Source organism: Mercurialis annua, linkage group LG3 (assembly GCF_937616625.2).
Source record: "Mercurialis annua linkage group LG3, ddMerAnnu1.2, whole genome shotgun sequence".
NCBI lineage: Eukaryota > Viridiplantae > Streptophyta > Magnoliopsida > Malpighiales > Euphorbiaceae > Mercurialis > Mercurialis annua.
This window is the reverse complement of record NC_065572.1, coordinates 7,393,214-7,406,691: the sequence shown is the minus strand read 5'-3', so window position 1 is coordinate 7,406,691 and position 13,478 is coordinate 7,393,214. Positions and strand designations below refer to the sequence as shown.

The window sequence follows — 13,478 nt, the reverse complement described above, 5'->3', positions numbered from 1 at the left end:
TCCCATTTACACATAACTTTATCCCTTTATGCTCCTATTTGACACTTTGTAAGCATCCTAGCTGTTTTCAGGGCCCCACATTATAGACTTCTTTAACCCAGCAAACAGATGACGTGGAGTAATGATGTGGACAAAAAGCTCATCATCAGCTTTTGCTTTTCCACGCTACTTTCCTTAATAAGTTCCTCTTGGCGGCTGTGTGCTGTATAATGTGAGTCAATCCCCTCGAGTTCAAAATTTATTTTATTTACTTTAAATTCATGTAGTTAAATACACCTAATTAAGTAAAATAATGTTTATTTTATTTTAAAACAATAAAAAAAATAGTTACTGCCTTCCTTTTCATCTTTTTCATTTTGGTTGGTAAATATATCGACGAGGCGCATCAATTTCAATATATATATACAAATAAAAAATCAGAGATGGATCAAGATCTTTCAAGATTGAAGATGAAATCGTTGTAAGTTATATTAATTTTTTTATGACTATTTTACAGTGATTGTCTTTGTTTTTTGAAAGTTTTGTTGTTTTTTCAATATGAAAGATTTGTTGTTTTTTTATGAAGAGTTTGTGAGTTTTCTGTTAGACAGAAAAGGATGGGATCTTATTGTGTTAGAGCGGTTATTTAATTTTGATTTTATTTTATAAGGCGATCTGCGAATCAAGGTTTATATCTTGTTCCATGTCAGGTCATTAGAAACGGTTATACCCTTTCTGAATTCTTACACCTGTAACTGCTCTTTATTATTAATGAAAGATTATACGATTGTAAAAAAAAGTAAAATAATATTTAATATAACAATTTATATTTCATCAAATTCTTTTGCATTTCTTTTTGTTATTTTTTGCATTTGTTTTGTTATTTTTTTGATTTTTTTTATGTATTTATGATAAAATATATACCAACAATTATATTCCATTTTTATATATACTATATACTAAAAAATTATCGGCTAGGATCGTGTTAAATATATCCATAACCAATAAGAATAAAATAAAATTCAATCCCTTAATATATTTTATAATGATTAATCTACAATTAAATAATTAAAATAGTAAAAAAAAATTTATTTTTCAAAATATTTCTATTAAGTATCTATAATTTATTCATATATAATTAAAATTATTTTTCTAATTATATTAAAATCATTAAAATAAGGATTAATTTTATAAAAATAAGTTAAAGGACTAATATAGTACATTTTAATTGATCAGTGGATATATTCCAGAACACTCATATATAAATACTGGACCAAACTGACAATTTTTTTAGTATGAGGTATATACATGGAAGATAATCTATACTTTTTGGTATAAAATAAATATTTCCTATATATATATATGTTTTCTAAAGAGGTACTTTATTTTCCCTATATATAAGAATCCATTCTTCTTTATTTGCCCTATCAACCATTTCCTCCTTTTTTTGATTAAAGAGTTTTTTTCTTTCTCTCTTCAATGGCTAAAATTCATGAAGAAGGTATAAAGCTCTTTGGAACAAAAATTACTTTGCAACAACTTAACAAAGAAGATCAAAATAAAGAAAATTCAACCCTAGATAAAAGGCCAGACAAGATTGTCCCATGCCCTAGATGCAAGAGTATGGACACTAAATTTTGTTACTTCAACAACTATAATGTCAATCAACCTAGACACTTTTGCAAGGGCTGCCAGAGATACTGGACGGCCGGTGGCGCTCTCCGTAATGTTCCGGTTGGTGCTGGTCGCCGGAAAGCCAAGCCGCCCGGTAGTGATGAGATTGGAGGGTTTCCTGATGGGTGCTTGTATGATGGGTCCGGCGGTGGACTACAACAATTTGAAATTGAAGGTGGGGTGGTGGTTGAGGAGTGGCATGCTGCCACCCATGGAGGTTCCCGGCATGTTTTTCCGGTGAAGAGGAGGAGAATCAATACAGGTTAATATTCAAATGTTTTGATGTTGAGTTGTTGACATTTTATATATCTTGTATCATCATAGAGAACAGTGGCGGAACGAGGGAGGGTCGAAGAGGGTCGGCCGACCCTCCCTCGCCGGAGATTACAAGGGACCAGTGCTACTCCATCACTGGTCCCTGTTTGTGTCGACCCCCAGCAAATCTGCTGGGGATGCCAATCTGCCATGAAAACCAGTTGCAGCACGGCGCTGCAACTGGTTTTATTTTTAGGTTTTCTTAAAGTTTTTTAATTTACTTTTTTTAAGTCCAAACGACAAGCCGTTTGATCTAAACGGCTTGTCGTTTGGATTTGTTTATTGAAATAGAAATAGACCTAGCAGGTCTGTTTCTGTTTCACTCACCCGAATCAAATTTGATTCAATAAGAAGCTGGACTCTCTTTTTATTTTATTCTTTTTTGTTTTCTAAACCTTAATAATTAAATTGAATATTCTTCACTCAATTAATCATTCTATACTACTTAATCTTAAACCCACTATTATTTCTACTCAACTATCAAAGATATTGTAATTTTTTTTTCTATTTTAGCCTAATTATTTTCTATTTTCATGATAAGTAATTCATTTTATTATACTATCTAATAATAATCTTAAATTATATCTTTTTAGGTTATATATATTGATTTGGCAATGTCAAATAGTAGATTTGAAAACTTCAACAAGTAAGTCTTTTGTAATTATTGTTTATTTTTAATATTAATTGTTTATTTAAATTGGTGTGTTGATAATGAATTCTAGATGAATTAATTTTTTATATGTTAATTGTTATATATATGAATTGATTTGGTTGTTTTTTAGTTTTTATATTTTGTATCAGTGAATTGATGAATTCAACTTCCACCTTTTCTCCTTTCTAATTTTTAGTGTTTTTGAATGTTTTTGTGTTATTTATTATTATCAATTTAATATTTAATATTTTTGTTTAATTAAATTTTTTATTTAATTACTTTTATATTTTAATGTGAAATTCCGACCCTCTTAATTTGCCCACCTGGTTCCGCCACTGATAGAGAATATATGCACATAGAAACAAATCAGTTCTTTTGAAATTTCGTTCTAATTAAATTTTGTATTTATTAGTTTAAATGTTTAATTAATAACAAAACGCAACCATATTACATAATTATATAATTCTATGCTGTTTAACTTAATAAAATGCATAAGGTGTGGATTTATAAATTGAACAATAGGACAATTCTTGTTAATCTTGGTCTTCATTCTATTTATATTTTAATTAAATAAGTTAAAAATGTACATTTCAACAGAAAATAATTAAATTGTTTGAAGGAATGACATGTAAGTTCACACTGATGATATGATAAGCTAATTTTATAATAATATAAATTTATTATACGTAAAGCATATCCAAAATCAATTATTTAGATGCCTTGTGACATATCTAATTAGTGATTAAATTAAGGTGTTTTTATATTGCAGTTGAACATGAAGCTCAATGATTTATTACTTGTATTCGGGTCATGATTCGGATCATCATCAGGCGGCTATGATCCATTTTAATCAAATTTGATGATTTAATTTGGAGAGTCAACTCATGCATTAACTGAACCAGTTGATCTTGATCAAATTTAATTAATTTGATCCGACGATCAAGAAGCAGCGAAAGAAATTAAAGATAATTCATAATTCAGAAGCTATTTGGTATTTTGTATATATCAAAAGAAAAATTGACGATCATGATCATATGTAATTAAGTATAAACATGTAATCAAAGAGCTCAAAATTCATGTCATCCGTCTGATCTGATATGTGGTTCTTGTTAAGTGGGACCTACTTCATTTGAAAAAAGTTTGATGATTTCCTTTTTTATCAGAACATAAAATGTCAACAAATCGGGTTCAGATTCATAAAATTAACAGAAAAAGAAAGAGAATTTTCATTTACCAATAAAATGTTTATTTCAACCTTAAAATAAAAATAAAATCTGTAGTTTTGAAAATAAATACTTCTAATTTGTCAATTGGGTCATTTATACTTTAATATGACATCAATAGGACATCAGTTTTGATAGTTAATTGATCTAAAATTGACAAGTTACAGGTTTTTTGTTTCTTTTAAAATCACTAACTTGATTTTTTTTTTAATATTCTATTCTAAATTGAAGGATATAAATGATCCTTTATTGTATTATTTATCTAAATTTCTAATGGCATGTGCATAATAAAAACAAAATTAATTTAACATGAATTTCCACTTTAATACATTACTGATAAGGAATATATTGACTTTATGAAATTTATTTAAGATATTATTTTCGCACAAGAAGTTTCAAATTTGGAATATCGGTATCAATTGGCTCACTAACTTCCATCTGAAAATGATAGAAATGTTCTCTAGGGTGAGCAACATTCGTGTATAATCGAATTTGACTTAACTGAATTTTTTTTAATGGAATTTGATTTTTGGTTAGTTGGGTTTGATTTTTAGCTAATTTTAAAATTTTGGTTATTTTAATTTAGTTCAATTTTCATGTTTTTTTTTTTTGAGAAGCAATGTAGGATTTTATTGCAGCACTAGAAAATGTATTACAATTCAAGCATATAGCTTTTTGCGAATACATTAAAAGACAAATAAATAATAAAAGCTGCATCCCTCTTTCGCAAATCAATAAGATAAGAATTCCCGATGATAGCAATATGAAATCGAAAATTGCAAATTGTTGATAGAGCATCACAATGTCTTCTGGACGCAACTGATCTGGATTTCGTCAATTGGGCATTAGATTCAAAGTGCACTTTATCAAAATCCACAGCTCTGACAGTTTCAATCTGAATTGTTCAACTGGATTATATATTTGAATGAATTCAATTGAAAACCTAAAAATAAAAATTTCATCATAAACGATTTAAATCTGCACCGCAATAAAAGATCCACAAAGGGAACATCAAATCCCATAAAGGGCAATATAAAATTTCCACGGAGAAAAATATAAACTCCATAAAAGAAGAGATAAGAACAACCATAAATAAAAACATAAAATAGCAAAAAACAACGATCATATATAAAATATATAAATAAAAACTAAATTAAAGGAAAACGAGACCACCGCCGATCAAAATATTGATCGGCGGTGGCCTTGAAGGAAGCCAAGCTTAGAGTTTGTTTTTTGTTGGAAGAGGATGTGTGCGGCAATTTTCATGTTTTGAATTAACCGAAATGACTGAGTTAACCGAATTATATAAATAAATCATGTTATTTTTGTATTTTTTTCAATAGAGATATTATTGTTATTATTTTATTTAGATATTAATTATCCCTGAAATTATTTATTAATTATAAATTAATATTAAAATTAATTTATTTTTAATTTCATAATAATTAATGTTAATAAAATTTGATTATTCAGTTAACCAAAATAACTGACCGATTTCATACGTTTACGATTTGATCATAAAATCTGATTTCAAAATAATCCGGTTACAATTCGATAATAAAAATTCATACCAATTCGATTTTAGTTATTCTAATTTTTTTTTTTTGGAGAATAATGAAAATTTCATTAATAGGGAAATAAAAATACAACTTGATCAAATATTGAACAAATCAATACATTCAAGAAGTATAATAATAGAACATCAGTAAAATAACAGAAAATCATATCTAATTTCTTCAATCGCATTGACGGAGCTCTTTGAATATGCAACTCGGCGATCCGCCCGCTCCACTCGAAGGTTATTTTAAACCAGAAATCGACTCTTTGATCTTTGAATGAGTCCGATTGAGAGAATATTAGAAATAAGATTTCTACTGATAGCACTTCAGATCTACGCTCCGTAGATAATTCCATCAAAAAAATAGCAGAACCCATAAAGGCTAAGAGGCAGAACTCCATAAAGGAAGACAAAACATCCATAAAGGAAGAAATAAAAATACCAACAGATCTCAGATCTGTGATTATTAACGCAAAATAAACTAAATACGAGATTTGAACAGAAAACGAGAAGGTAGGGAGGTGATTTTGAACCAAAAAATGGCCAAAATCACCTCCCTCTTGTTGCGGCTAGAGTTTCTTAAAAGAAAAAGACAGTTTAGAGAGATGAGAGAGAAAAATGAGTTTTTTTGGTTTAGTTATTTTAATTTTAATTTCATACGGTAACTGAACTGGCTGATACACAACATAATTTCTAAGTATGGAAAAGCCGAGGATTTAAGAATTATTGATACTTTTAAAAGGATGCAATTTTAGTGTTGGACACTTTATTTGATACCGACATGTATTCTGTACACATTTAGCATGTGTTCAATACAATTTGACATGTTCAGTATAGGATTCCAACACATTTTAGAATATAATCACCGATAAACCTCTCAAACCCTATTAATTTTTCTTTTGTCATTTGAGAGATGATTTTTGGCCATTTTTAGCCTAAAATCACCTCCCTAATCTCTCATATTCAGTCTTTTTAGCTTTCTCCCTAATTTTTATCTTTGATTTTGAATAAATTTTTTTTCTTAACCATTTATGATCTAGATCTAGAAATTATTTTCTATTCTAGTATCTTAATTTCATTAGATCTGATCTAATCGAAATTAAGAGTAGTTTTTTTTCATCGTTAGAGATAAAATTGTTTTTTGCGATGCAAGCGATTTGGATCTCTAAAACAATTAGAACCACCATCTTACGACGGATTTCACCAAATATCAGTATGTTTTGCGTCAATATCGATGATGTCTTTAATGTTCAAGAGAAAAAATATGTCACAGAAGATGTGATTAGAGACTTTAACGATGAAGTTATAGCTGCTAGCTGTAGCAGTCGTGCGATTAAAGTTAGTATTATCATGACAAGCGAAGCTAATCTAATTCTCTTTATTTTAAAGGTTGTAATGGATGGCTTCAACAACAACTCTTTACTTTGTAATATTATCAGTTTGATAGCAAATAACTACTTTAACTTAATTGAGATGCATAAATATTGTTTTAATAGAAAATCTCATGTGATAGCATATGACTATTTTAATTTATCTAATTGGTTGGGGCATGTCCTTCCGATTATCAAATTCTATATATTGGCTGATCAATCAGCTTTTGATTAATAGAAGTTTTAATCTCAAAAAAAAAAAAGAATACAATCATTGATTTTAATAGAATTGTCTACTTTATTATTATCACGCAGTTTAAAAAAAACATAATTAATATTATAAATTTTAATAATTCGTTTCTATTTTTCTACAATACCCTTGTTTAATGTAGCCTCCACTTTTAATTTACTTATAAATATCAATAAGTACTAGATTATTAATGGATTTTAAATCATATTAATATAGAAAAAATAAATTCAAAAATTGTTATTTTTTAGAAACAAACAAGAATTTTAGGTCAAGAAAATTTATGAAATGAACAATTCTATTGAGACGGAAGGAGTAATAGATTATATATGTACTTAAATATAAAATTAAAAAATTTAATAATAGTTATTTTAAAATTTTCTATCATTTACTTAAAAGCTATAATGAATAGTTATAGAGTTTATTAGTTCATATGAATATGTGATAATAAAAGAGTCTATTAGTGTGAAAAAGCTTTTTTTTAAAAAAACAATCTGAATTCAAATCTTTTAAAAATTATATATTTATCACAATTTGATCAATTCGTTGAAAATGTTTTAAATTTTATATAATCAATAATATTTTTTAAAATTAATTCATCCTAATCATATATTCTAATTGGCACCTTTTAAAAAAATGGAACATTCATTTATCACAAAGGTGAAATAATATCAATTTTAAAAATTAGATAAGTTTTCAGTAAATTTGTCAACTTATAATATATTTACAACATTTAAAAAATTTGGATAAAGTCTTAAAAAATTAAAACATATTGACTTTTTGACACCATTAAACCTAATAAATATATGTGTGGACTAAAAGTTGCAAAAAATGTTTATTTTTTTAAAAACATTATTTTGCCACTTGAATTTAAAATAAAAGATCAAATAAGACCTAACAGATTTTGAAAAAAACACTCTTAATTAAAATATGCATTTTAGATAAAAACATTCTCAAAATAAATATTTTAATTCGTTTTACCTCTTCAATTATAAATGGTCTAATTATTTATTTAATTTCAATTGCTCCAATTATTTTATACCATCTCATCTAAAAAAATAAAATGAGGTAAATTAACCAATTTGTAAGAGTTTTTACCTAAAATTGTAAACTTATCCTGAGTGGATATTTTTTACCAAATGGGCAAAATCAATTTTTGTTGATTATTTTCATCTTTGAAAAGTTATGTTCCCTTTTGAACAAAATTACTCGGGATTTGATTAAATGCAAAGAAAAGAGACCTTTTAATAGGGAAAAGAAAATAAAAAGACCAAAAGGCTTTAAAAGCATAAAGATTATGCTAATGGAAGTTTAGACACCATTTCACTATGCCTTTGTGATCAAAAGCTTCTATTAGCTAGTTCAATACAAATAGTTTTATTTTATCACCTTTTTCCTTTAATTTTTTTTATCTTTTTATGGCTTTAAAGCAATTCATTGTATTTGGTTTAGTTACTTTCAAATAAAGTATTATGCTTTTGGAATTAATAAAGAATAGGGCTTAATTACTTAAAAAAAACCCACCTTTAATGTTTATTTCGTTTATACCCTGACCTAAAAAAACTGTCACATATACCCTTGACGTTGTCATTATGTTTCGTCTCTACCTTCGAGGTATTAAATTGACCTCTTTTCATTTGAAAAAGAGTTTAAAATAATCCTTCATTTTTAGCATATATTCTAATTACACGTCAATGTTATTAATTATACAAAAACACCTTCTTCTTTAAAAAATTCAACTAATAATAATAATAATTTAATTTATATTAATTATCAATAATTTGTTAAAAATAAAAAACCGTAAATTTTTTTACATCAGACAAATTAATTTCAACCTAATACCGTACTTTAAATTTAAAATCCATTTTTAATTTTTTTTTAAAAAAAATTAAAAAACAAATAGCTCCTTCTCCATAGGAGGAGGAGCTTTTCTTCCTCACATGGAGGAAGGAGCAGTGCGAGCTCCTTCCTCACATGGAGGAAGGAGCTGCTCCTTCCTCAGCTCCTTCCTCCATGGATGGAGGAGTCCATGGAGGAAGGAGCTTATTTCCGTAAAAATAAATAAAAATTTAAAAAAATAATATTAGCGGTTTTTTAAATAGAAGTATGGTTATAAGTAGGATTTAATAAAAATATTTTATTTTATTTATTTATTTTATTTAAATTAAAAAATTAATTAATTTTAGGACTTATTTGAACGTTTTTAAAGATGAAGTATTAGTTTGTACATTTTTTAATAGAAAAAGGTATAAAATAACCCTTAAATTTAGTTGTTTTTAATAAATCGTCTTTTTTTTAAAATTTGGGATAGAGATGAAACATAATGACAACGTCAAGGGTATATGTGACAGTTTTTCTAGGTCAGGGTATAAGCGAAATAAATATTAAAGGTGGGGTTTTTTTTAAGTAATTAAGCCTAAAGAATAATATGTTTGCAACTAAATTCAGGTAATCTCTTGTTTTTCAAATCGACATTCCGAAATCAATTTTTATTGGTCTAATTTATGGTCAAAATTTTCAAAATTGTCAACTTTAATATATTTTTTAACTTTCGATTTCAATCGTAGCTTTTGGTTCAAACGCAATAGAATTTGAAATGTGATCAATATCACGAATAGTAAAAAAAAAACCTTCTATATCCAAATAAAAATGAATATTCTCATAAGAAAGAGTGAAAGTATTTGAACTTTTTTCCACTCTAATTTAAACAAAGGCCAAATGTTGTAAAAAGGCCAAACCTTTCACAAAAGTTTCACAAAAGTTCTGACCTTTCAATTTTATCGATTTTGGCCAAAAACTGATTATTTGGTTTTACAAAAGTCCCGACCTTTCAATTTTGTCGATTTTGGCCAAAAATGGATTATTTTTTTTCACAAAAGTCCTGACTTTTCAATATTTGACATGCCACATAGGCGTCACATAGGCTCCACATAGGCAAATTGAAATCAAATTGAGAGTTGGCCACAATTGAAATCAAATAATAAGTTTTTGGCCAAAATCGACAAAATTGAAAGTTCAGGACTTTTGTGAAACTTTTGTTAAAGGTTTGGCATTTTTAATACATTTGGCCTTAAACAAATGACTATGATTGGAAATGAAAATCGAAAAATGAGCTAAAACTGATGATTTAAAAAGTTTGGATCATAAAGTCTAAAATGTGGAGTTTTTTTAATGATTAAGCTTTTTGTATTATTATTATTATTATGTTTTAAATAGTAGCATATAAATTAGATATCTTGGTATAAATTAATAATGATTAACAAAATTGCGATACTAATTGTTTTTATGCTAACTGATAAAAGTGTCCAATTTGAGATGGAAATATCAAAGTCATTAAAGATATTGACGCACTTATACCATGCAATTGGTCTAGAAGGATTGTTTCTAACTTTTAGAAGTGCTAATTAAAAAGATGCATCAGATTTGGAACTATAGTTGAAAATATGAACATGCTTGGTATTTGATACGACGTCGCAGAATCATGTCCTCGAAGCAGATTCTAAACCAGTTGTTGAAGAATCCTTAAACACATTAAAAGAAAAAAGTGCAGAACCACCAAAATAGAGAATAAAGTTCAATATATTTATTTAAATAATGACCAAATTGTTTTTTAATGCAAAAATTTGTGTCTTTTATGAGTTACGGCCATATATTTTAATTTTTATAGTTATTTCAAATTAATTGTTTTGGCAATTATGTAAAAAATTTAAATTTTATTTTTAAATTTAAAATTTTACGTTTATATTATTAGTTGTGACCAATTTTCATAATAACATTTTTTAAAAGTTAGACAATATTTTTAAAATTTAATCGTAATTGATAAGAAAATATAAATGTTTGAATTTAAAAAGTCAATTTTTTTTTTGAATACAATTATAACAAATCTTTTAAATCAGGATATAATTATAAAATTAAAAAAATTAATTGCAATTAATAGAAGAAACAAATATTTGAATTTTAAAAATGATTTTACCTTAAATAATTGTTAGGAAAAAGTTAAGCAGCATATAAGATGAACATGCCATGCCTAATGATGCACATGAGAGGCTTTCATTTAGCCTAACTGGGCCTGAATGGTTCAGCTGTGTGAGAATGTTGCTCCAATATGATGATGGCTCAGTTTTGTTGATCCATGGCTTTCGAGTTTTGACCGAGTGTCTAGGTATAATTGTAATCACAACCAAATATGAGTAAAAGGTCATTTCGATCTCTAAATTTGTAGGTCGAAATTAATTAATTCATGGTTAACTATTTTAATCAACGAAGAATAAAGGTTTAGATCAATTAACTCCTAGGTAATATCATAAAATAGACAAATTTAAAAATCATGACGAGAAAGTTAACTAATTTAATGAAAAAGGAAATTTGTTTTCACCTAGAAATAAAAAGTATTATTTTTAATTGATAATAAACGAACAAAATGTGTGTTAATTTATTTATGATGTACAAATTTATGGACAACAATGATCATTTATTCAAACCCAATCTAAATATTAATTTTCTTTTTATAATCAAACCGGGATGAGTTAAATTGAATCAAACCAAACAAATTTGTTTAGGTCGAGTTTTTCTGTTCGACTCCTGTGTAATCTAAATTTGTGATATATCAAATCTAAAACATTCATGGTATAAACTATAAAGGAAAAGGAAAAAGAGACCTTAATTAATTTTAGTGATTAGTTCATAAAAACACATACAAATTACAAAGAGACCTACTTAATGAGTTAATTCTGGTGATTGGTAACCTAACTTCAATGCCAATTAACGAGTTAATTATTTTTGCATAATCAACTATAACATTTTTACAAAACGGTTACTGAATTTTAGAAAGTAACAAAACGATTAGGAACTATATCCTTTCGGCAAAATGATGGCTGAAGTATAACCTAATTAACCTGCCTACAATGCCAATTTACATTTTCATATATACCAGTAACCATTTACACGATTGTATTGACACAAATTCAGCTTCATGCAGAGTCCAAGATGCTAATAAGAAATGCTCGCCGGAACAAGATCAACCACCATCAATTTCAGATTCTCTACCATCAACATCATATCAAGACCTGAAAATTCATCATAAAATCTACACATAATCACAAGATCATACTAAGAAACAACCAAGAAAATCAAATTCAAGTTCAAGAACGCACCCATAAGCCATTGTGCCAATCAAAATGACGCCTGACATAATATGGTAAACATCTTCTTACATCCTCAATATTATCCAACTTTACTTCGTAAAAAAATTCAGACTTGGCTACCACCGTTCCGACCCGCCAAGCACCATCGCCGATGTCCACGTCGACATCAACTCTATGACCAATATCAATTTTGAGTTTATGATCTACAGGCGGTTTGGGCCTAATATACTCAGTGTCAACCACTTCAATCCTCGGGAGACCATTTTTAGTGTAGCGAGTCTCGTACTTTACCATGCAAGCGGGTGGGTTAAATTTAATTCCAACAACCTTCGCATTGTAGTATGTTCGTTCATTCTCGGATACTTCTACCATTTGATTCATCTTGTATTCGTACTTATAATATTTGTACGCCATTTGCTCGGAATCTTTAAAAGAAATGGAGATGGGTTTTGAAAGAGTTAGGGTTTCTTGAATTCTTGAGAGGTTTTGAAAGAGTTAGGGTTTCTTGAATTCTTGAGAGGTTTTGAAAGAGTTAGGGTTTCTTGAATTCTTGTAAAAAGAGAGGTTTTTTGAGAGGTTCTTGAATCTGACTTGAAAGCCAATTATCGATCGTTATTGATTAGGGTTTGTATAATGAAATGAGTTCTTGAATTTCTTTGATTCTTGTAAACGGGAGTTTTTATGGAAATTTCTTGAATCTGAATTGAAAGCCAGCCGTTTTTTTGGGGTTTTATAGTGATGAAATGAATTCCTGTGGACTTATAACAGCCGTCAGATTGATTTCTAGTGAAGTAGATGGTTGACTCGTGCTATATAGTTTTCTTTCTTTTGCTATTAATGGAGCACTTTGCTTTATGTGATTTGATTTGGGTCTTATTCCCATTTACATAGGTTTTTATAAAAAAAAAGGAGAAATTAATTAAAATATTGCCGAAACATCTCCGGTGTATTTCTGCAGTGTCCCCTCTTTATAAAGAGATACTTTATAAAGAGTTAAAAGTATCGGAAAATAAAATTTGCCGTGTCCACTATGTGTTTCCGGAGTGTCCTCGACGTGTCTTTCTAGAGACGGCACTCCGAAAGAGTGTCGGTGCTTCGTAAATTTGAGTAGATATAAATTTTAGAGATACTAATCCCTTTTTTCCCTCCATCAGGCCAGTAGGTATTTTTTGGTATTTTTCAAGAATTTCAAACATAGGAAACTTAATTAGACTCAATTTGTTTCAGTTGTAAAATTATAGAATAAGCCATTAATTAAATTAATCAGCTAGCAGCAAAATTGATTCGCATCATCTCAAGTCTCATGCGATTCATCA

General features: G+C 28.0%; 2 protein-coding genes across 3 annotated transcripts; one reads left to right on the top strand and one right to left on the bottom strand.

Annotated features, from left to right (window-relative positions):
* The first annotated feature begins 1,384 nt into the window (after positions 1 to 1,384).
* Positions 1,385 to 3,702, top strand: LOC126671627 (dof zinc finger protein DOF1.5). Of its 2 annotated transcripts, XM_050365409.2 has the most exons (3): positions 1,385 to 1,915; positions 2,562 to 2,614; positions 3,390 to 3,702. In XM_050365409.2, the coding sequence occupies exons 1-2, from the start codon at positions 1,459 to 1,461 to the stop codon at positions 2,573 to 2,575; spliced, it is 471 nt and encodes a 156-aa protein (XP_050221366.1). In that variant the 5' UTR covers positions 1,385 to 1,458; the 3' UTR covers positions 2,576 to 2,614; positions 3,390 to 3,702. The 2 variants fall into 2 exon arrangements, with proteins under 2 accessions (XP_050221366.1, XP_050221365.1); XM_050365408.2 differs by lacking the exon at positions 2,562 to 2,614 and having other exon boundaries at positions 1,389 to 1,915.
* An 8,077-nt stretch (positions 3,703 to 11,779) lies between these two features.
* LOC126674743 (uncharacterized) lies at positions 11,780 to 12,927 on the bottom strand. Its single transcript, XM_050369242.2, has 2 exons — positions 12,172 to 12,927; positions 11,780 to 12,084 (listed from the first exon to the last, which is right to left on the bottom strand). Exons 1-2 carry the CDS (start codon positions 12,574 to 12,576, stop codon positions 12,073 to 12,075), a joined length of 417 nt encoding a protein of 138 aa, XP_050225199.1. The 5' UTR covers positions 12,577 to 12,927; the 3' UTR covers positions 11,780 to 12,072.
* Positions 12,928 to 13,478: the final 551 nt, after the last annotated feature.